Here is a 22,278-nt window from a genome sequence, read left to right as displayed (position 1 = left end):
CCTCTCCTGTACTGAACATTCACTCAACTAGTATTTTCCCAGTATTCTTCCTTTAAGCAACTAATTTCTTCCCAAATAGAGACCCTGGGGTTGAAATAAAGCTTGTTAGTTAATAAACATGTTATTATCCATATACAGAAATGTATTTGTATGTATATCTTTCAGTCTATAAGAGTTTCCCACAATCTTTAGTTTCTGATTTGAGGGGAAAAACTCTCTTCGTAATTAACTTTGCTACTTTTCCCTACTTTTTCAAAGTCATCAAAGAAAGGTCTTTAATGCTCAAATCTCTCTGAAATGCCTTGTAATGAGTTTATTGTTAGGGGAAGGTAACTTGACATTCCCATTTCTAATCAATAGCTGGCTTTCAAAGCATTTGAGTGGCTCTAATTGGATCTCCAAAATGTGTTCTGGACTGATTTGAGGCTTGAAAGACAGGCCTGCTCCCATTTCTGTATATGGGCCAAATTTGGTGGAGTTGTTAACCTCTTTAAAAAATCAACAATAGAGGGGTGCCTGGCTTTCTCAGTCAGTAGAGCATGGGACTCTTGATCTTGGGATTGTGAGTTTGACCCCCACTTGGGCGTAGAGCCTACTTTAAAACAAATCAGCAGGAGTCAGAGTGATCCCAAAGAGCTGGGGAAATGGTCTGTCTATGAGGTCTTAAAACTCCAAGATGAAGGTAACAAAAGAGTCTCCTAGATTTAGAGAGAAATGAGTATCTTGAACAGAGGTCAACAACCCAGCATGCTTGCCCCAGGAATCACGAAGAAGCGGGATTATTATGGAATCAAACCGGTCTGAATTCCAACTCCAACTCCCTCACTTGCAAGCTCTGAACCTTAGTTCCTCATTCGTAAAATGAAGCTAATAGTGTCATTTCATAAGGCTTTTGTGAAGGTTACGTCAGATCGCAGCGGGGTTTCCCCCTTTACTAGATCATCCAGCTTGGGTTTTCATTATCACTAGTGCCATCATCTGTGCTTGGGCCACGGCCCATCACTGAGCATCCTCTTCATTCTTTTCAGGCGTTCCTTTCCCTCCTTCAAGACTGATCTCTTTTAAGAGGTCTAACCCCATCATCAGAGGAATTGAAGCAGCTACGAAACAGATGTCAAAATGATCTAAAGATGATGAAAAACATTTTGACAGTTAAGTAACTGGGACAACTAGTGGGAAGGATTCAATGGGAAGAAAGAACCCAGGCTAATTGCTTCTTAACTCCATACCCTTCTAGGCCCTCATCTACTAACTTATCTCATTTATAAGGCATTATTCTGTACTCATTCATGAGTGGCATTCACAGCTTCGTTACTGTCTTTTATTTTCATGATTTATTTTTAAGGTTAAATAGCAAATTTCTTGAGGACAACCGTGTCTTTTACTTACTCTTTGCATTCTCTGTCTTTATGCACTGATCACGCTAGCGTGCACAGGGTAGATGCTTCCTAAGAAAGAGAATCCTCTTAATCCCACTACTGTCTCAGGACACACACGTGTGAGCAGTCGGATGGCTGTTAGTCCCTCTAGACGGGTGATAGGGATCAGAGAGCCGCTGTTGCTAGCGAACCCAGCAGAGGATGATGACACATAGGCTTTGTCGTTTACAGCTTATACTTTTAACCCTCTCAACAGTCCTGCAAGGTAAGTGATAAGATTTTCATTTGATAGGTGAGAAAACGAAAATTTAGAGAAGTCAAGTGACTTACCCAAGGCCACATAGGTAGAAGGTATCAGAGACCGTGTTCAGGTACACATCAGCCAACTCCAGGCCTAGTGCTCTTTCTCTGAGCCAGGGCTGCTGGGCTCTGAGTCACTGGAAGATATTTGACTAACTGCATTCCTGCAGCTTGTCTGGTTGTGGCTCAGCACCCATGGATTTAGAGCAGGATTCGTCTGGTCAAGTGGCAGGAGTAGGAGGAAAAAGACTAGTTGGTTATGGAAGTACGGACCAGCACAGTGTGTGTGTTTGTGTGTGTGTGTGTGTGTGTGTGTGTGTGTGTAGACATACACATCTGTATACACACACATGCATATGCACACCTATAGGAATAGATGACGATAAGCACATGGTATTTGTACTATAGTGTGAAATTCAAGATTGAGTCAATATACTAACATAGTAGTCTAATAAACAGATAATAAAATTTTTAAAGTTTTATTTATTTAAGTAATCGCTACACCCAACGGGGGGCTCAAACTCACAACCCCGAGATCAAGAGTCCCATGCTCTACCGACTGAGCCAGCCAGGCGCCCCAACAGATACTTAAATTATCAGGTTCTATGGTGTATTTTCCTCCCTCCCCTCTTTCTTTCCAATGTATTTTTCCAACGTTCACTCTAGTAAGCAAAAAATGAATCACAGTATCCAAAGAAATAGACTTTACTTTGTTCTCTTCAAAATCCAGATGATTGAGGGGGAGAAGGGGTCTTGAGGTGGCAGAAGAACAGTGATTTTAGCAGTAGGCCCAGGACTCAGGTGTGAGGTGCCCTGTCCAGGCTCTGTCGCTGCTGCTCAAACTGCAGGTCGTTGGTGGCCCTGGAGTGGCACACTTTGGTTCTCTAGTTTTGCCAGTGACCAGAAAAAGAAGCAGGCTTCCTTTGCTAGGTCTCATGGATTAGCGCAATTCAAAAGCTATCGAACAGCTAAGAACATAGGCAGCTAAGAAATGCCCCAAGGTTCTTGGACCCCAATTCAGATTAAAAGTGCTCCAGGATCACTGCCATGGAAGTGATGATGCTTCCACTCTCGGCCCCCTTCTCCCTCTCCCTCCACTGAATGCCACCGGACTGATGCAGATCAGAATTTGAGATTCAGATCTTGACCCACCCCTGTGTCCAGAGAAAAAAAGTATAAGTTCAGAGTGAAGAAGCTCTGGGGTTCAAATCTTGACTGTGGGACCCCAGACAAGTTACTTTACTCTTAGAGCCTCAGAGTTCTAGATCTGTAACATGAGAATATTAATTGCCATGCGCAGAGGGTTATTGTGAAGATTTGGCTAAGCGCTTAAGGTAAGTGCCCTAGAGAGAAGACTTGGAAAATGTGAGCCCCCGCACCATCTGCTTCTCCCAGTCCACACCCTGATCGCTGCCCCTAAGTTCGCCAGGCCGCCAGGCTGAGGCGGGGCTGGACTTGAAGGAGCACAATCTCAGCCATTGAGGTCACGCTGCTGTAGGAGCACCCTGCAGTGCTTTTTTGACACAGATCAGATCTTTACCAGAGATTTGTATTCAACAGGATCACAGTTCAAGAAGAGCAGTGAGAGGAAGAATGGCAAAGTTAATACATGGTTATAAGTTCGAGCCTCTAAGAAAATCTTACGTTGTCTTTTACTTGGAGAAAAGAAGGTTGAAAGTGAATTTAACAACTCTGGGTGCCTGGGTGGTTCAGTCGTTAAGCGTCTGCTTTTGGCTCAGGGCGTGATCCCAGTGTTCTGGGATCGAGCCCCACATCAGGCTCCTCTGCTGGAAGCCTGCTTCTTTTTTCTTTCTTTCCTTCTTTTTTTTTTTTTTTAAGATTTTATTTATTTATTTGACAGAGCGAGAGACAGCCAGCGAGAGAGGGAACACAAGCAGGGGGAGTGGGAGAGGAAGAAGCAGGCTCCCAGTGGAGGAGCCTGATGTGGGGCTCGATCCCAGGACTCCAGGATCACGCCCTAAGCCAAAGGCAGACGCTTAATGACTGAGCCACCCAGGCACCCCCCAACATCTTCCTCTCCCACTCCCCCTGCTTGTGTTCTCTCTCTCACTGCCTCTCTCTCTCTCTGTCAAATAAATAAATAAAATCTTTTTAAGAAAAAAAGAATAAAGTGAATTTAACAACTTTTTGAGACTGAAGTGGGATAATGGCCCTGATCTCTAAGGCCAGAAAAAAAGGAAAGGAGTTGAACTTGCATTAGAGAGGGCGGAAGAAAGAAAGACTGAACTTAAGGCCAAACTGTAGAAGATTATTACATTGCACATTGGGACAGGTGACCCTGGAAGCCTATGGGGGGGTGTTCTTTAGAGCTCCCTAAGAAGAGGGCCCCCGTTTGTCTGGATTGGGAGAGGTACTGAGCTGGCTGAGTAGTCTGCCCCAGAAATCAGTGGGAGAGAGGCAGGTGGTTGGGCAATATTTCAGGGATAGTTTTTGAACCCCAGAAAACATGCCTTAAAGCTCCTCAAGAGCTTTCAAGGAAAAAGACATCAGAGTGATCTGAGACTGGGAGAATCCAAATACCAAGGAAGGAAGAAACCCAGTGTGGGGAACGCGGGGCAAAGGGGAGGAAAAGAAGCAGTCCATTCTGTATCCAAGTGACATGCCACTCTACTGGTGGCCTCATCCTACTTCCCTTCTGTGGGCCTCAGTTTCCTTTTCTGTGAATGAAGTGCTTGGATTCAGCACTAGGTTGAGTCCTCCTCAATCTGAACTTCTGCTCACAAAATTGATCCAGAGAAAAATGTGAGTATATCTGTGAAAAGCCACCACCGTCCAAAAGCCGGGCTGTACTGGCCACACAAGAAAGAGGGCCAGTGCACCTGCACGGGTGAGGACTGGGGCTCTGGGGCCAGACCCGGGTAGAGGATTTGAATTCCTCTCTGCTCCTCAGCCAGAAGCTAGTTGTTTATCTTCTCTGAACTTCAAAATCTTCATTTGTAAACTAGGAATAATAATAGCTCATTGGGGGTTGTGAGTTTAAGTTAGATAATGCAAGTAGAATACTTAATATAATAAAACCTAATAGCTTCTGCATATCAGGCACGTAGCAATAAAACGGTACTTATTGCATTAGTATTCTTGGAATGAGCACTTTAAACCTTTTTATTTCTATCTCTACTGAATTTGTAGACTATATTGCACCCAAATCATATAATTTGTTGTGATCGTGGCATTTGTTTTTAACATACTTGCTTTTTCTTGTTTTAGCAGAACAAATCCAAACTCATTCAGCTGTCCTGAATGGCATATTAAAATACATACACAATCCATGCTTCTCTGGCTGCCTCTACACACTCTCTGTCCTTTTTAATTTGTAAAGTAGAATTAACAGAGTAATTGTGCGGCATGCCAGCAGCTCTGAATCGTTGGTGCGGTCCTTAGCAAGCCCCTGTCCCGGAGACGCGCGTTGCCCCTCTCCGCTGCGGTCAGTTCCTCCAGTATTCTGTCGATGTCACCATTTAGCTGCTCTTCTCTGCACCTTGGTCCGTCCCTTTGCAACTTCAGTTTGCTCTTTTTAATAGTGTTTCCCACTCAAAACCCCCTATCTGACTCTTCGTGAGGCTGGATGTCCCACTCCCAGCTTCACACCCCGCGGCCATGGGATGTGCACCCGGCTGATACAGAATTCAGTCCTCCAAGCTGGGAGGGAGCGTCTCCTGGGCAAGGGTGGGGCACCAGGTTAGGAGCGGCCTCCAGCCTTTTGGCTTTACTTCCCCGCAGGGGACACCGTAGGCGGCTGTGCGGTCCGGCCACTGCCCCCCGCCCCTCGCGTCCGGCCGCGCCGTGGGTTGCGGTCTCTGTGGGGGTGGCAGCTCCTGTCCGGGAGGTTTGCGTCTGGCGGGGCACCCCGGAGCCGCGGGGAGCCCAGAGGCGAGGCCCAGGCGGGGTGGGGCGCGTCCGGGCGGGGAGGGCAAACTCAGGCAGCGCAGGGGGCGCCGAGGGCAGCAGGGCGGGCGGACGCGGCGGAGGAGCGAGCGGGACGAGGGCTGGCTGGTGCCGGGGCCGCCCGCCCGAGGGGGAGGAGGCTGTGCCGCCCTTGCTGCAGGTTCGCTGTCGAGCGCACAGGAGGCAGGGACATGGGTAGGGTGCGGTCTGCGCGGGGCCCGAGCCCGGATCTCTTCCATTTCCCCTCTCACTCGGCCCCGAGCTGCGCCGCAGACGGCAGCAGCTCCCGCTCCGCCCGAGCCGCCTGACCGCCGGGCCGGGGTGCTAACCGCGGGGCCCGCCAGCCCGCCGGCCCGGCCAGCCCAGCCCAGCCCGGCGGCCCGCAGCCCCGCCGCCCGCCGCCCCCCGCCGCCGCCGCGTTGCCAAAACAAACGGGCCGGCCTATTTATTGGCGGCCGGCGAGCCGGGCAGCTCAGAGTCGAGGCGCCGAGGGGGACAGCGCGCCGCCACCAGCCAGGGCCCCGGGCCCCCGCCCCGCACCTGAGTCCCGCCGGCCCTGCGCCGCGCCGCGCAGCCCATGGCGCCCCCACCTGGAGCCCCCCGGAGCCACCCGGACGCCTGAGCCCCCGCAGCGCTCCCGTCGACTCGCCCACCCACCAGCCCACCAGGCGCCCTCGCCCGCCGCCGCTTGCCCGGGCTCCCCGGCCATGTCTCCCGCCCGGCTCCGGCCCCAACTGCGGTTCTGCCTGCTCCTGCTGCTGCTGCTGGTGCCGGCGGCGCGGGGCTGCGGGCCGGGCCGGGTGGTGGGCAGCCGGCGGCGGCCGCCGCGCAAGCTCGTGCCGCTCGCCTACAAGCAGTTCAGCCCCAACGTGCCCGAGAAGACCCTGGGCGCCAGCGGGCGCTATGAAGGCAAGATCGCGCGCAGCTCGGAGCGCTTCAAGGAGCTCACCCCCAACTACAATCCCGACATCATCTTCAAGGACGAGGAGAACACGGGCGCCGACCGCCTCATGACCCAGGTGAGCGCGACCCGCCCTCGCAGGGCGCCGCCGCCGAAGCACCGCCACCTGCCCGGCCCTCCCCGCCCCCCTGGCACCTTTTCTCGACCGGCTGGCACGCCCCCTGGCACCTGCCCCTCTCGCCAAGCCCGGCCTCCTGCTGCCCAAGATGGGCCGGCCAGGGGTCCCCCGCGGCAGCGCGGACATCCCCGAACCCGCCGGAGACTGTGAGAAGAGCTCCCCGCTGCCAAGCGCCACCGCCGAGCCGGGTGGCGGCAGTCCCTCTGCCCCGGAGTGCAGGCAGCTGAGGTCAGACGCGGCACCCGGAGGTACCTGGACCCGGCCGCCTCCCGCGCCTCCGGGACCCACGCAGTCTTTCCGGGCCTAACCTTCCGCAGGGCTGCGCCTCTCTCCTTTCGAAGCCGTTCGGCACCCCTGAGGCGAAGAAGCTGCGGGCGCAGGGGGCCCTTCCTCCCCGCGCGCTCGTGGTCCGCTGCGCTGCCCCCTCCTGGGTCTGGGCTTAGGGACAGCGGGAAGAGTTGGGCTGGGAGGCGAAGGTGGGAAAGTGAACTTGCCGGGCGAGCCCACGTGTCTGTCCCGAGAGCTGAGCGGCGCAGCTGCGGTTAAGGGTGGGGTGCCGGGAACTTCGGGCTCTGGGAACGAACTTGGGGGATCCCTGGGCTTGGTGGCGGGCACGGGGAGGGTTGAAAGAGAAGAGCCAGGATGCCGGGAGAGGCAGGGAGCGGAGCTAACGCTAGCTAGTTTCTGCAAGCTCCGAAGAGGACCCGCTCAGCCCACGCACGGGGGAGCAAACTTTCTTCCCTGCAGCCGGGGTCCCAAGGGATCAGAAACCTAAGTCCCCTTCCTCAGTGGTCTCCTGGGGCTTCCCCCGCAGGCAGGCAGCCTGCTTCCAAGGTGCTTTGGGAAGAGCAGCTCCACCACAGCCCTCAGCCTGCGCCCTGGCGCCGGGGCTGGCCGGCGGGTGTCGGGGCCGAAGGTTGGCTGGTGGCCGGGCCGGGCCGGGCGCCGAGGAATGCAGATAAGGATCCGGGCCACGGGCTGGGCAATCATTGACAGCGCGCGCCTGGGCTCTGGACCCGGGGGAGGGAGGAGAGGGGCCGGGAGCAGGGGCCCGCAGGGCCGACGTAGGTGGGGGGCTAGAAGCCTGCAGGCAAGGAGCACTGGGAGTTCCCTCCCTGGGCAGCGAGCGCCCCCAGCTAGGCTGCTCGCCCCAAAGGACAGCCAGGCCTTGGGCTGTAGCGGCTGTTGGCTCCTGGGAGACCCGAGTCCAAGGGTCTGTGGGGCCCAGGCTCTGCGAGGCAGGGGTAGGTGGAGACACTGGCTGCCCACACTTGGCGGGGCCTCTCACCTGAGTCAAGGACTGAAAGGGCCCCCTCTCCCAAAGGCCCCTCCCCCCAGCCAACTGCAGGGTCCTTTGGGCTGCAGGCCAGGGGGGAGTCACCATAGACGGATGAGCTCTCCTGTCCTTCCCGCAGGGCGTGGCTCTGCTCCCACCCCCATGTGAGACAGAGAGAGGAGCCCACTTGCTGAGATCAGAGGCTCAGTTTCTCGGGACCCTTCACTGATAGGGGTGGTGCAGAGGTGCTGAAGGCTCTGGACTCAGGGAGAACGTTGCCTGGGATTATCAACCCAGCGTGCGCCCCGCGCAGCGGAAGACGCTCCTCATCGCCCTCCATCTGACCAGGCTGGACGCTAGCATTTCCACCAGCTTCTGGTTCCCCCGCTTCCGCATCCTCGGGTGGGTTGTGGGATGTCTTTGGATCTTAAGTCCCAGCAGGAATGCTCTGAGGCACTGTAGTGATCCAGGCAGCCAGGGATTCCCCTCCAACACACCCCCACGCTGCTGGGGTGCTGTGCACCTGCCGCACCTCCCCACCCGACTTGGGGGGCTTCAGCCCTGAGGCTACGGTGACACCTACTGGGCACCTCCAGCCTTGCATGCCTAGCGGGCCAGCCGCAGGCCGTCGTCTCTGCTACCACCCCCACCCCGCGGGCAGAGGGCGGTTTCTGATCTCCGTGCCTTGGTGGGACAGAGGGACTGGGCGCTGGAAAAGTGTAGCCCCATCTGTGGAGGGATCAGTACCCCGTGCTGAGGAGAGAGAGTGCAGGAGGAAGGGGCCACTTATCAGAGAAGGTCGCCCAAGGGTGCACCACCGCCCACCGGGCCCTCCAGATTTGTGGCGCCACCGTGCGGTCCAGGTGCCTGAGCAGCCAGACGCTAGAATGCAAGGAAGCAAGTTAGGGCTCTTTGTTCCTAAGAGACGGGGACAGAGCACCCTCCCTGGGTTCCCAGCTCCAGCCGATGCTCTGGGAGAGGCCGGGGCGCGGCTGTGCCTCCACCTGCACGCAGGCCAGCATTTCCCCCTAACTCTGCACCCTTTCCTCTCGCAGCGCTGCAAGGACCGCCTGAACTCGCTGGCCATCTCGGTGATGAACCAGTGGCCCGGCGTGAAGCTGCGAGTGACCGAAGGCTGGGACGAGGACGGTCACCACTCGGAGGAGTCGCTTCACTATGAGGGCCGTGCGGTGGACATTACCACTTCGGACCGCGACCGCAATAAGTACGGACTGCTGGCGCGCTTGGCAGTGGAGGCCGGCTTCGACTGGGTGTATTACGAATCCAAGGCCCACGTGCACTGCTCCGTCAAGTCCGGTGAGCCGCTGCCTGGGGGCTGGGCCCGGGGCCGGGGCCGCAGGGCGTGGGCAGGCATTGGGCTCACTGCTGCCCAGAAGGCGAAGAGGCCCGCCAGGGGATGGAGGAGGGGACCCCAGGGAAGAGGACGTCCGCGGCGCTCCCCGCTGCTGCTTGTGACCACCTGCTCGTCTGGTGCCTGGTAGTGTCATGGCAGGAGCCTAGGGAGACAGGGCCCTGTCCCCGCGCTGCTGGGGGCCGGCCTTGTGGTCCACAATCCAGAGCCTGCCACAGGAGGTGCAAGACAGAGCACGCTTGGACAGATGGAAGCCAGGCTGTGGCAGAGATGGCCTCCCCACTCAGCTGACTCTGAATGGAGGTGGGTGGCGGGAGCAGGGGCCTGGGGCCAGGGCATGCCCAGACACCATCACGCCTGACCAGGAGCCAGGAGCCCAGAGCTTCAGAACCCACAACCCTGCTGCAGGTCAGGCCCTTTAGGGCACTTTGTATGCTCCTCCAGGGGGTGCAGGCGTCCCCAACATCTCCCCCCAGGGCCCTGAAGCTGAACGTTTTGGGGCAAAGCCAGCCACGAGGGCCAGAATAAACAGAGTGGACTCAATAAAATGGATTTTCCCAGATTGGCCGCCTTGTTGATCTGAATGGGCAGGCATGGGGGCCTCGCCCCTCCCTCAGATCTTATCAGCGTCCCTATCACCTACACTGAACCCAGTCATGGATGCTTCAAGCGGTTCCTGCGTGACTGCCAGTCTGGCCCCGCCTGGCTGTGGGCACAGCCCTCCACACTGGTACCAGGCAGTAGTCACGCTTGAAGACCTGGCACACTGAGACCAGGTCCGCTGCTTCCTATTCCCAAACCCGCCGGGGCACACAGTGGGGACCGCGCCCCCCCCCAGCACTGGCCCGCCAATTGTATCTACGTCAAGTCACCTCCACCCTTCACCTGCGAACACTGGCCTGGTACAAGCTCCCCAAGTGGCCACCTCCGTCCTTATTCCTGACCCCCCAACACTGCTCTCCATCCCACTCACCAATGCCACTGTGTCCCGTCCCCGCACAAGGACCCAGCACATGAACTGAAGATAGTGATTTTACCCTTGCCACTGAGCCAGGCCCTGGCCTGACCATTCACTCCGAGGCTCCCCAGAAGTCTGGGTTCGCCCACGGCGGGTCCTCCTCTCACTTCTGTATGGACTCCAAGGGCCAGCTCTGGCACAGAACTTGGGGAGTCTGTCTGAGAGGGCAATTTTTGGGAGTGTCTGATCAAGAAGTGAGAAATCATGGGACATCCAGACCCCAGAGGAGCTAAGTGCCTTCTCCATGAGACTGCAGCTTTCTGAGGGTCCAGTTACAGCTGACCACTGCCTGGCTCGGCCGATCCCTGGCCTCTCTGACTGCCTCGCAGCATTGTCAGGATTGAGAGCAGGCGGGGGCTTTACCCGGGCTTCGGGAGGGCCCTTTCCACCTCACTTGGGGGTGTTGGTACCACAATACGCTCCTCTCACTGGCGACGGATTCGCCTGGGGGGGAGGGTGGAAGGAAGATCACGTCGTGGGTTGGGGTGGGGTTCAAGGCTGCATGCGACTGGGCGGGGGAGTGTGGAGCAGAGCCAGGATATGGTGATGGGGGAGCTCTCCAGGAGTGAGAGGAGCTCTGGGGAGGGGTGCTGTGACACAGTAGTAACACCTTCATGTCCCTTCTTCCCACAGAGCACTCAGCTGCGGCCAAGACAGGTGGCTGCTTTCCTGCTGGAGCCCAGGTGCGCCTGGAGAGTGGCGCCCGTGTGGCCTTGTCGGCCGTGAGGCCCGGAGACCGGGTGCTGGCCATGGGGGAGGATGGGAACCCCACCTTCAGCGACGTGCTCATTTTCCTGGATCGCGAGCCAGACAGGCTGAGGGCCTTCCGGGTCATCGAGACCCAGGACCCCCCGCGCCGCCTGGCACTCACGCCCGCGCACCTGCTCTTCACGTCCAACAATCACACTGAACCAGCAGCCCACTTCCGGGCCACATTCGCCAGCCAAGTACAGCCTGGCCAGTACGTGCTGGTGGCGGGGGTGCCGGGCCTGCAGCCCGCCCGAGTGGCGGCTGTCTCCACACACGTGGCCCTTGGGGCTTACGCCCCGCTCACGAGACACGGGACGCTGGTGGTGGAGGATGTGGTGGCTTCCTGCTTCGCGGCCGTGGCTGACCACCGTCTGGCTCAGTTGGCCTTCTGGCCCCTGCGACTGTTCCACGGCTTGGTGTGGGGCAGCTGGACCCCGGGAGAGGGTGTGCACTGGTACCCCCAGCTGCTCTACCGCCTGGGACGGCTCCTGTTAGAAGAGGGCAGCTTTCACTCGCTGGGCATGGCCGGACCAGGGAGCTGAAAAGACCCCTTCACTGCCCTCCCGCGACTGCCTAACTCGGTCCAAAAGCCTCCTTGCCAGGAGCGCACTGACCCTGGCCGGGACCTGAGTTGGGGGGGGACACTGGTTCCCACCATCTCCTCTTTCACAGAGACGCACCATTGCGACTTGACCAGCCCGCGTCGGCCACCCCACCTCGATGTAGTGACAGAGCTGTAAACGGAGCTGGTGGGCGGGGGCTGGTCTAGCCTTCTACTCCAGAGACCTCAAGGCTGGCACAGTGGGGCCAACCCAGCCAGCTCTCACTTTGACCTTTCATACCTGCCTCCCCCAAGGGGGAGGGCCCATTCCATCTGTCTTAGGCCCCTCTTAGGTGGGCTTGCACCTCAGTTGATGCTGCTAGATTCCCTGGGAGCCAGCAGGGAGCTGGCTGGACTCAAGGCCTGCTGCTCAGAACTGAGAAGGCCGCAGGGTAGGGCAGCCAGGCTGGCCATCCTGAGGCATGACCTTCCTTCCTGGCCACACTCCTCGGGACACATCCAGAGACTATTGCTGTCAGCGGGCAGAGTTCTGGGTTCCAGCCAATGTGATCATAGTGCCTGGGACCAGGGGAGGAGGCTGGATGTCCTTCCGCCCCTGCCCAGGCTAAGCTCCCTCTTCTGCTGAACCATGATCCCCCACGCCCCCTCCGGTCAGTCTCCCCCACCTTATTTATTGGCGCGGAGGGGGGAGCCCATGGGAGAATTTTGGGGATGTTTTGGTCTTTTCTTCCTTTTGTAATAAAAATTATTTAAGTTGTTAGAGCCATGGAGTCTAGGACGCTGAGTGGGGCCAATACACAGACAGTCGGGAGCCATGGGTGAGTCTGTCCAGGGGTGTGCTCACCTTCCTCCACAGACAAAGCCTCCCGTGCTCCCACCGTCTCTGTAGGCCCTCCTCACCCAGCAGCCCAACAAAGCCCCCACAGAGCGCTGGGCTCTGCGCCGGGCAAGGCCTTTCACATGCTGACCTCAAAGTTTGCCCTAAACACTACTGGACCAGAGAGAGAACTGAGATAACTAGCCCAAGGTCACTTGACTCATTTAGAACCCCCCCACTGTGCCTAGCCAAGGCTCTTTTCCTGCTTACTCCAGACTCTCTCAGGGCCTGGGTTTCTCTTCCCTCAGTGTGAATAATGGACCACGGTACGAAAAGATTCCCGAGAGTTCACACCTGCCTCGTGGCCCCTTCTGACTTCTTAGATAACTCAGGGGTTCCTAATCTAGCGTGTCTCAAACCTCAGCATCACCTGGGCAGCTTGTTTAAACATGATTTCTGGCTCCATTCAAACGATTCTGCTTTCGTAGATCCCGAACGACCCCGGGAACTTATTTTTACAAACACCCCAAACATGACAGATGGTCCAGGGATCGCACTTGGAGAAACAGGAGAAACACTGCTTAGTCTAGAGAAGGCCCAGTTTGTTGCCGAGACAGGTGACCCCTTCTTCATTTTCTCTTGGTCTCTCTTTCCCAAGGCAGGTTTTTCTGGGCTGATCTCACTACAGATCGGCTGAGATTCCCAGGTCCAGCCGTACACTTGTGAAATTGTCAGACGTTTCGTAAGCCAGTTGAACTAGGCCATGGCGGAGGTATTCGCACTGTGGAAACTGGTGTGGGCTCTGAAGTAGATTCCCCTGACCACGGAGAGCCAGTTGCTAAAACACACCACTGCCCAGGTTCTCCCCTCTTACAAAGATCGCCGTGTCAGGGATGACTGGCCAGACTCTTACCTCACCCTTCCCCCACCTCCACAGAGGAAAACTCCAGAGAAAACTTCATTGCTCTGGAGACTGTGTCATCTGGGGGAAAATCGGCCCCCACGGGCTGTAATGACACTGCTGTTGTTCGGTGAAGACTAACCGTCACCACTCATTGTTCCAGGTGCTTTATATGAAGCCATTTAATTCTGGTGACAGCCTGGAGTGCCGTATGGTTTCATATTACCATGTTCCAGACGAGCACAAAAGCACGGGGAGGTTAAGGAACTTGCCCGAGATGACATAGCAAGGGACAGAAGCAGGATTCGAACCCATGCATCTGGTCTTTGGGCCTGCTGTTTTGACCACAGGGCTTTTCCTTGGTGAACTTGGGTTCTCTCTGGAAGGCACTCTCAGCATTTCAGGCCTGGAAGTCAGCTTTGTCAGCACATCTAGAATGGACTCATGGCAGATGCTCATGGACCAGGCTCACAGGGACCAGAATGTCCATGAACTTATTTACAGTGAAAAACAGAAGATCAAGGTCAAGATACTCTTGTCCATTTGTTTGTACATTCTCCCCCTTACAGACGTTCTTTGTGGGGGGTGGGGGACAGACAGAGAGAGAGAAAGAGACAGAGAGAGAAAGGGAGGGAGGGAAGAGGGTGGGAGAGGAAGAGAGAGGCTTTCCCCCAGGGGGTCTAGCTGTTTCTCCTACTGGGCTGGGCACACTCCGTCCTGCAGACACAGAGCCATTGGGCACCCCCAGACCTTTCCGTTCTAGATGGGCTCCTCAGGAAACACATTCATTCTTTAGACAGAGAAGGCTGCAAAGATTCAGAAAAAAAAAGTTATCTGAATTCAGACCCTCAAAAACTAACCTTGGGGTGGATGTGGGGCCCTGCGCCTTTTCTGGGAATCCTGGGGCCAGATCTGAGCAGACTGTGTGAGCGGGGAGACAGCCTGGGAAGTCATCTTCCACCGTTTACAGTATGGTGGTGGCTGCAATCCCTCCCACCAAAACCCACCTCTCCCCAGTGTCTGTAATGTCAAGGCCCAGAGGAGGGTCCACCATGCTGCCCAGGCAGCTACTGACCCAATGCCTGCCTCTCCTCTCAGGGTCAAGTGCAGCCCCCAAGGCCACTGCGTCCACAATTGACCTACATTCACCTGGTTGGCCATCACCCACTGGATGCTGTTGTGTTAGGTCCTGTGCCAAAGTGATGGAAAGTAGTAGTCCCTGCCTCGGGGTACTCTTGGGTGGTAGGAAGCAGCATGGGGAGACACGTGCTGTGGCTGGCATCTTACAGGGGCCATGGGAGTGCCATGGAAAAGCTGGGAGCTAGGAGGGCTTCCTGGAGGCAAGGATGTTACCAGTAGAGCAAGGAGGGCTTTGCATGGCAGGTCAGTAGAGGAAGGGATCCAGGCTGAGGACACAGGAAATGCAAAAGCGTGGGGGCTTGAGTGAGCCCAGGGACTCGGCAGAACTGCCAGGCAGTGTCACAAAGCTACGTGGGCTTGGCAAAACTGACGTGGAGAGGTAGGCAGGGATCAAGTGACACAGGGCCTTGTACGCCACATATTTGGACTTTAACCTGAGGGCTTGGGGAGGGCCTGGAGGGTTTGAAGTCGGGGAAGCTCACAACTAGACTGTTTCAGAAAGCTCACCCGGCAGCAGTGTGGACAACGAATCCGAGAAGGCGGCTGTGGAAGCAGGGAATCCATTTACTGGGGAGAGAAGTTGGTGGCCTGGACTGAAGACATAGCCATGGGGTCAGAAAGAAGGCGATGGGCTGTAGATGTTGAGGAGTGGCATGGCCAGGGCTTGAAGCCAGTTTGGGTGAGTAGCAAGGTTGAGGAAAGGGTTCAAGTCCACTGCAGGTGTTGAAGCATGAGATCCAGCTCCGCAGGCCAGAGCCCTGGGCTGTGGCGCTTCTCCAGCCTTAGTGCCTGCACCTGTCGGGGAGATAGCCAGGCTTTCCCATACAGATATCCTCTCTCCTCATTGCCCAAGCTGGTCTAACCGGGTTCAAGGGACCCTCGGGGGTCCTGTTCTCTCTGCCTGCCCGCCCCCCGTCAGGAGTGCATGGGGGAGATTCAGATTAGCCCCTCACAGCCTCGTCCAGGCAAAATGCAATACCTGTGCCTGCGTTCACGAGTCCTCGGGGAGAACTGGAGCTAGGGAGACCTGGAGTGTTGGGGTACAGGAGACAAAGTGGGGAATCTGGCTGGGAGGCCTATGGAGCTGCCTGGACGGACTGCCCTCAACACAGGGGCCACTGCACCCCGGCTCTCCTACTCGCCTGTGCAGAGGCGCCCCCTCAAATACCCACCCCCAAGCTGTCCTTGCAGCCTCCTCTCTCTGGTTTGGAAAGACCCAGTGACCCTGGCGATGGCTCTTCTGAAGCTGCGTGGGCCTGCACTCCCCTGAAGACACTGCCTTGGGGATGATTTCTGACAGTCTGCAGTGCTGTGCTGGGAAGGGCCGAGCTGAGGGCATCAGTCCTTTAGGCAACCAGGCCAGCTGCTGGCACTAGCAGCCCCAGTGTGGGAACTAGAAATAGGAGCCCCTCCATTAAAAAATTTAGCAAATCCCTCCCTCCCTCTCCGCCCTGCAAAGAGATCCAACTAGAAAAGGCAACTCTTCTGGCCTGGTGCCAGCAAGCCTGTTTAGGAGAGAGCCTAGTGCAAGGGGCACGCTGGGGTACCAGCGCGCCTGGGTTTCAGCCCTGGCTTGCCTGCCCAGCTTAGAGCCTGTATGTAATGTACAACTCATACAACCTTAACTCTGGCCCAAGGGCAGCCAGGGCCTCTGCCAGGCTCAGCCGATTCCCTGCCAGTGATTAAAGTTTGGATAGAAGTTCCCCACAGTGTCACATGGGAGGAAGCACAGAGCGATTAGACAGGGGTGGGGACAGGATGAGCTCCATGACCCCAGTGACCTGGAAGTGGTTTTGGGCTGCCGCCTTCTAGGTTGAGTGACTGGGGCAAGGGTAGGCGGATGGATTATTGGGAGCAGATTCGCAGAGAATGAGAGGTGCAGGACACACTCAGGAACTGGGAACTTGTGTGGCTCGGGCTAAAGATGCCAGGAAGGGAAATGGGAGCTGGACCGGGGGTTGGGGGACGCCATGCCCCATGGAAGGGGTGGAGCTGTGGGCCTGGTGGGAAGGGCTGGAGCAGGAAATGCCCCAAAGAAGTCAGACGGTGGGCTCTGGGGGAGGGCACAGGCCCTGCTCCCCACACAGGAGGGTGCCCCCAGCACAGAGAAACCTCTTTGGTAGGGGTTGGTGGCAGCGGCTCCCCCACCCCGTGCCCTCTGCCCCCTGGGTGGAATGCGCCTGATGGGGCTCGGCCCCATGTCCCACACCCCAGCCTGGTTCTCAAAGCCTCTTTGTTCCATGGGGCTGAGCTATGGCCAGCCCGGATCTGATAAGGCCGGTGGGGCAGATAGTGGCCCGCCCTGGGCACTGCACCGCCCCAAGCCACACCCTGGCCACCTCGCACGCACATGGCATGGGGCCCCAGCGGGGCATAGATGCAGGGGGCTTCCTGGCCAGGTTAGGTTCAGGAAGCCTCAACTTGTGGGCTGGCCCTCCCTGCAGTCCATTTAATATCCCCTCTCATCCGCATGGGGGAATTGGGTTAAGAGAATTATCCACATTTCAGAAATCAAGTCTCCAAGAGGGAAAATGACTTGCCCCCAGTTATTTCTTTCCTAATCAGGAGCATCAACTGTGCTAAGTCTGCTATTCACATTACCTTTTTAAAATCCTAACAGCCTATGAAGTGAGATTGTTCCTAATTCCTACTTTGCAGAGAAAAAACCGAGGCCAGAGAGGTGAAGTTGCCTGCCCAAGGTCACACAGTAGCAGAGTCCAGACCAGAACCCAGGTGCCCTACAGCAGCAAATTGAAGGAGGTGGGAACTGATGAGTCACCGTCCCAGAGGAATGGGAGGAAGGCATTTCTGATACAACCTAAAAGATCTGATGGGGCCAGGGGTGGCCAAGAACCCATCAGGGAAGGGTTATGGAGGAATAATGTTCTAGAAGCTGTGAGAGGATCCCATGCTGGTGGGAGTGGCAATGGTTAAAATATGTCCACCAATTATTTGACACTCCTCTGCCCTTGGAAAATGCCATATAGCTTCTGCCTGGTTCTGCCTGAGATTGCCGAGCTAGAGAGGCTACAGATAGATGTTCCTGTCCATAGGCTAGCAGAGCTCCCAGACCACAGCCAGCGTCAACTGTCAGCCACATGAGAGCACCATCTTAGAAGTCTCGGCCCAGTGGAACCTTCAGAGGGCAGCCCTGGCCAAAATCTAAATGTAACTACATGAGAGACTCTAAGTAAGAACTGCTTGGCCAGGCCCTTCCTGAATTCTTGACCCACAAAATCATAAGCAAAATAAAATAAGGGCTTGTGTGTTTGAAACTCTGAAGTTTTGGAGTGATTTCTTACACAGCAATAGTAACCAGAGCAAAGGTCATAGAGTGGATGGGAACAGATGAAGGTATCTTCTAAGGCCTTTAACACTTTTACACAAAAGCTTTTAAAAAGGGAGTCATGGGATGCCTGGGTGGCTCAGTTGGTTAAATGTCCTACTCTTGGTTTTGGCTCAGGTCATGATCTCATGGGTCCTGAGATCAAGCCTTTTGTTGGGCTCTGGGCTCAGTGTAGAGTCTGCTTGAGATTCTCTCTCTCCCTTTGCCCCTCCCCCCCACTCATGTATGCTCTCTCTCTCTCTGTCTCTCTCTAAAATAAATACACAAATCTTTTTTTTAAAATGGAGTCATTATTGGGCTGAAGGAGGTGTGATGCCTTTTAATCTTTTTTTTAAAGTTTTTATTTATTTAAGTAATCTCTACACCCAACGTGGGGCTTGAACTCACAACCCTGAGGTCAAGAGTTGTATGCTCTTTCAACTAAGCCAGGCCAGGTGCCCCACCTCTTAATCTTCTAAAGCAGAAGCATGGGAGTACATACTGATTTAGAATGAACTAGGGGCAGATAGAGATGAAGACAAGGGGGAAGGTTGGATAAGCAAATCTCTCCACACTCAATTGATTAGAAGTACGTTATGTATCCATTTTAGGAGCAGGATCTCTGATGATCTTGATGAATTCTTGGAGGAGTGAAGAGTCTTCTGGAAGGAAGGAAGCTCATGGATCTGGGCTAGTGGGTAGTAAGGAGTCATCCATGGCCAAATGAAAGGAATGCTGTTAGAGACTTTAAAAAACTCCAAATGTTAGATGTTGGAAAAAGTGCTCAAGGGTTAAGGCCAGACCTGAGAGATAGGCTGGACATTTCTGTGGACAGTTGCTGGCCACATTTTCTCAGAGTGCCCCTGCACACAGAAACTTGCAGGGGCTCAACAAAAAGTTCCCTGAAAATGGACTAGAAGCACCCTGTTGTCCTTATAAACTCCAGGTGTGTTTGCATTTGGCTTCTGCACATGCCTCCAGATGCCCAACTTAAGAAGACTCAGAGGAAAGTGACCAGACAGATACTAGGGACTGGGTGTGTCTCGGGGGAGTGGTTGGGAGTGTAGGGGTAGAAAGGTTACTTTGAGGGCAGATTTCCTGGTTTTTGAACTCTTAATCCTAGAGAAGCAAAAGACAGACATGATCAAAATCTAATAAAAAGAGAAAAGTAGCAAGTTGACAGTGGACAATCCTGACACTACTTTTCTAAGTAACCAAAGTTAACATCACCAATAATGCATATTGACATCATGTGCCCTCTGATATGATGCACTGAGAAGGGCATATCACCTCTGTATTATGCTTCCGAATAATACATACCTTACTCTAATCACATGAAACAAACCCAAGATTGAGGAACATTCTACAAAATAATTGACAGTACTCTTTAAGAGAGTCATGGTCATAAAAGACAAGGAAAGACTCAGGAAACGCCCCAGGTAGGGTCCTGAATTGGATACTGAAATAGGAAAAGGATGTTAGTGGACAAGCTTGTGAAATCTAAATAAATTCTCTACTTTCATTAATAGTGTGTGTTATACCAAGGTTAATTTTCTTAGTTTTGGTAAGTGTTCTATAGTCATGTGAGATGTTAACCTAAGGGTAGGCTGCGTGAAGGGTTTATGAGAACTCTCTGTACTATTTTTGTGATGCTTCCATATATCTAAAACGAACTCAAAGTTTTTAAAATGAAAAAACAAAGTCTAATAAAGTCAGAACCTCACGGTCCAGTCAAGGGTGGGCTCCCTTACCATCTTACCATCCTTGAAGTCCAAGCCAACTTCTGCACCCAAAGGAGGCCAGCAGCACTGAGCTGGTGGTCATGTTATGATACTTTTACTTGAGAATGAGCTCTGGTCAGAAATGGATTGGAAGGGGTTTGAGGAATTAAATAGGATGAAAAGTCACAGAATAATGTTCCTTTATTTAGAACATATAATAAGGCAGGCATGGTGCTAAGTTCTTTGAATCTTTTATCACACTTAAACCTCACAACCTTTGAGGTAGGTGTTAGTTTTCCCAGTTTACAGATGAGCAGACTGGGTCTTATAGAAGCAAAAGAATAAGATCAAAGAGCTGAGAGTTGGTAGGGTTGGGATTCAATTTCAAACTTTTTTACTCCAAAGCTTGTTCTTAGTCACGCCACTGTACTGTCTTTTCAAGGATGACCCTCATTCAGTTCATATCTCAGGGTTTCCGCACTGGGGTGGGTCAGAGAGGTGGGGATAGAAGGTAGGGGGAAGGGGATGGTCTGGGTTGGGCTGGTTAGCCAGAGCTGTCCATGGTGCTGGCCAGTGAGGTGTGTAGCTGGAAAGAGGAAGAGATGGTGTAGGGGAAGACAGCTGGGAAAGCTAACACAGAGAAGGAACACTGCTCAGACTAGAAAGGGAGAGCAGTTAGACGTGATGACTGATTCTTCACCAATGAGGAGGAATTCAAGGGGGAGACACTTCAAGTTTTGATAGAAAAAAATAACTGTGTATACAGCAGCTGGTGAGGTAGGATTTTTCCTCAGGTCCCACTTGCAACTAATACTATCCACTAGAGCTATACTGGTTGTTAAAATCTGGAAATACTTTGGTACCAGTTGGGAAATAGTCACTGGTTGAGTCCTCTACTGCTGTGGCTGCTCTCCCTGTTCCCTTGCCATACTCCCAGCTCTCCCCATCACCCTACAACCAAAGGGTTAAAGCCTGGCATAATGTGAACAACCAGGACCCTGCTCTGTCTCTAAGGCCAGCTGGTATCCATTCTCATAGCTTGGCATCCATACTTTACCAATTGTTAAGAATTTGGAATACTATCCTTATTTGCCCCCATTTTACAGATGAGGAAAGTCAGCCTCTAGAATATTTAATAATTTGCCTGAAATCACCCAAATCTCAGAAGGTAGAACCTGAACTTGAACTCAAGTCTCCTGAGATTAAGCCTCATGTCCTTTTCCCTCCATCACCCTAATGTTGGCTTGCATGTCTCTCTACCCTTTTGTGGGGATGGTGAAAGGAGGGATCAAGTTATCTAGGGAGTTTGGGTTGGCACAAAAGGGTAGGAAACCCTATGGGGGGGGTCCTAGGCAGAATGGAACTCTTTCATTTGAATTCTCTTGTGATATGACAGTCTTTCCCCAGCCTCTGTCAGTTTCGTGCCTTGGCAGCCCTTTCAGGCTGGAGGTGCCATCAACCTCTTGACGAATGCTCCCCACCCCCAGCAGCGTCAGAGGACCAGGCACCCTTGTGCAGAGAGTGATCCATGCCTGCTCTTAGATCCAGCCCCCAAACCACCCCAGTGGTCCTCTTAGCTGCAGCTTTCTCTCACTCTTCACCCTTCAGGCTGGGCTTGGAAGACTTACCTTGTGAATTTCAGAGGTCAGAAATTTCTGTGGGAGAACTCACCTCCTCAACTCCCTCCCCCAAGTTAAGTACATCTTGGATGCAGACCTGATTTTAGAACCAACACTGGAAATGGAGTCAGAGTTGCAGGGAAGGAAGATGGGAGGGCACTTTGCAAGTTCTGGAGTTGGCTTGACTTGCCAAGTGGACAGAAAATCACCCTGGTACCTACTTTTGTCTTTCTCCATCCCAGAGCACCAAGGCAGGCTCCTCCTTGTAGAAACAAAAGAGGGGGGTGTGGAGAGAAAAAAAACTTCCTGCCTTTCCAGTGCAGAGCAGAGAGGCTGGGAGGTGGTAGGAGGGGAGGGAGCACAGAAAACTGAGTGGCTTAATTATAGGGACCTCCCACTTGATAAGAGACCATCCTCTGTGCATGCCTAACTTTATTGACTGTCTACCATATGTCAAATACTTTTCACAGGCCTGATCGCTCAGTTGCTACACCAGCCTTTTTTTTTTAAGATTTTTAAAAGATTTTTATTTATTTATTTGTCAGAGAGAGAGAGCACAAGCAGGGAGAGCAGCAGCAGACAGAGGGAGAAGAGGCTTCCTGCTGGTCAAGGAGCCCAATGACGAACTTGATCCTAGGACCCTGGGATCATGACCTGAGCCAAAAGCAGATGCTTAACCGACTGAGCCACCCAGGTGTCCCATTTTTTTAAAAAGATTTTATTTATTTATTTATTTATTTATTTATTTATTTATTTGAGAGAGAGAGAGAGCATGAGCGGGGGGAGGGGGAGAGGCAGAGGGAGAGGGAGAAGCAGACTCCATGCTGAGCAGGGAGACCGACCTGGGACTCCATCCCAGGACCCTGAGACCATGACCCGAGGCAAAGGCAGACTCTTAACCGACTGAGCCACCCAGGTACCCTGCTACACGAGCCTTTTGATAATTATCCCCAGGTGACAGTTGAGGAAACTGAGACTGAGAGGCCATGTGACTTGTTCAAGGTCACACAGTCAGTAAGTGACAGTCAGGATTACTCTTAGGTCTGATTTCCCAGCCCAGAATCCCCTCTATTCTATTTGGTGGGGGAAGGGAGGGAGAACTTAGAAAAGATA

The 22,278-nt window shown here is 54.0% G+C and overlaps 1 protein-coding gene across 1 annotated transcript; it reads left to right on the top strand.

Moving 5' to 3' along the window:
• Positions 1 to 6,000: 6,000 nt before the first annotated feature.
• On the top strand, positions 6,001 to 12,402 carry IHH (Indian hedgehog signaling molecule). Its single transcript, XM_026491925.4, has 3 exons — positions 6,001 to 6,604; positions 8,996 to 9,257; positions 10,964 to 12,402. Exons 1-3 carry the CDS (start codon positions 6,293 to 6,295, stop codon positions 11,620 to 11,622), a joined length of 1,233 nt encoding a protein of 410 aa, XP_026347710.1. The 5' UTR covers positions 6,001 to 6,292; the 3' UTR covers positions 11,623 to 12,402.
• Positions 12,403 to 22,278: the final 9,876 nt, after the last annotated feature.

Source organism: Ursus arctos, unplaced genomic scaffold (genome assembly GCF_023065955.2).
Source record: "Ursus arctos isolate Adak ecotype North America unplaced genomic scaffold, UrsArc2.0 scaffold_1, whole genome shotgun sequence".
Lineage (NCBI taxonomy): Eukaryota > Metazoa > Chordata > Mammalia > Carnivora > Ursidae > Ursus > Ursus arctos.
The sequence above is the reverse complement of the archived record's forward strand: the minus strand, read 5'-3'. Positions and strand labels throughout refer to the sequence as shown.

Coding starts and splice junctions, on each gene's coding strand:
- IHH (XM_026491925.4), top strand. CDS start 6,293: ATGTCTCCCGCCCGGCTCCGGCCCCAACTGCGGTTCTGCCTGCTCCTG. Junction 6,605..8,995: donor CCGACCGCCTCATGACCCAG/GTGAGCGCGACC, acceptor TTCCTCTCGCAG/CGCTGCAAGGACCGCCTGAA. Junction 9,258..10,963: donor GCACTGCTCCGTCAAGTCCG/GTGAGCCGCTGC, acceptor TTCTTCCCACAG/AGCACTCAGCTGCGGCCAAG.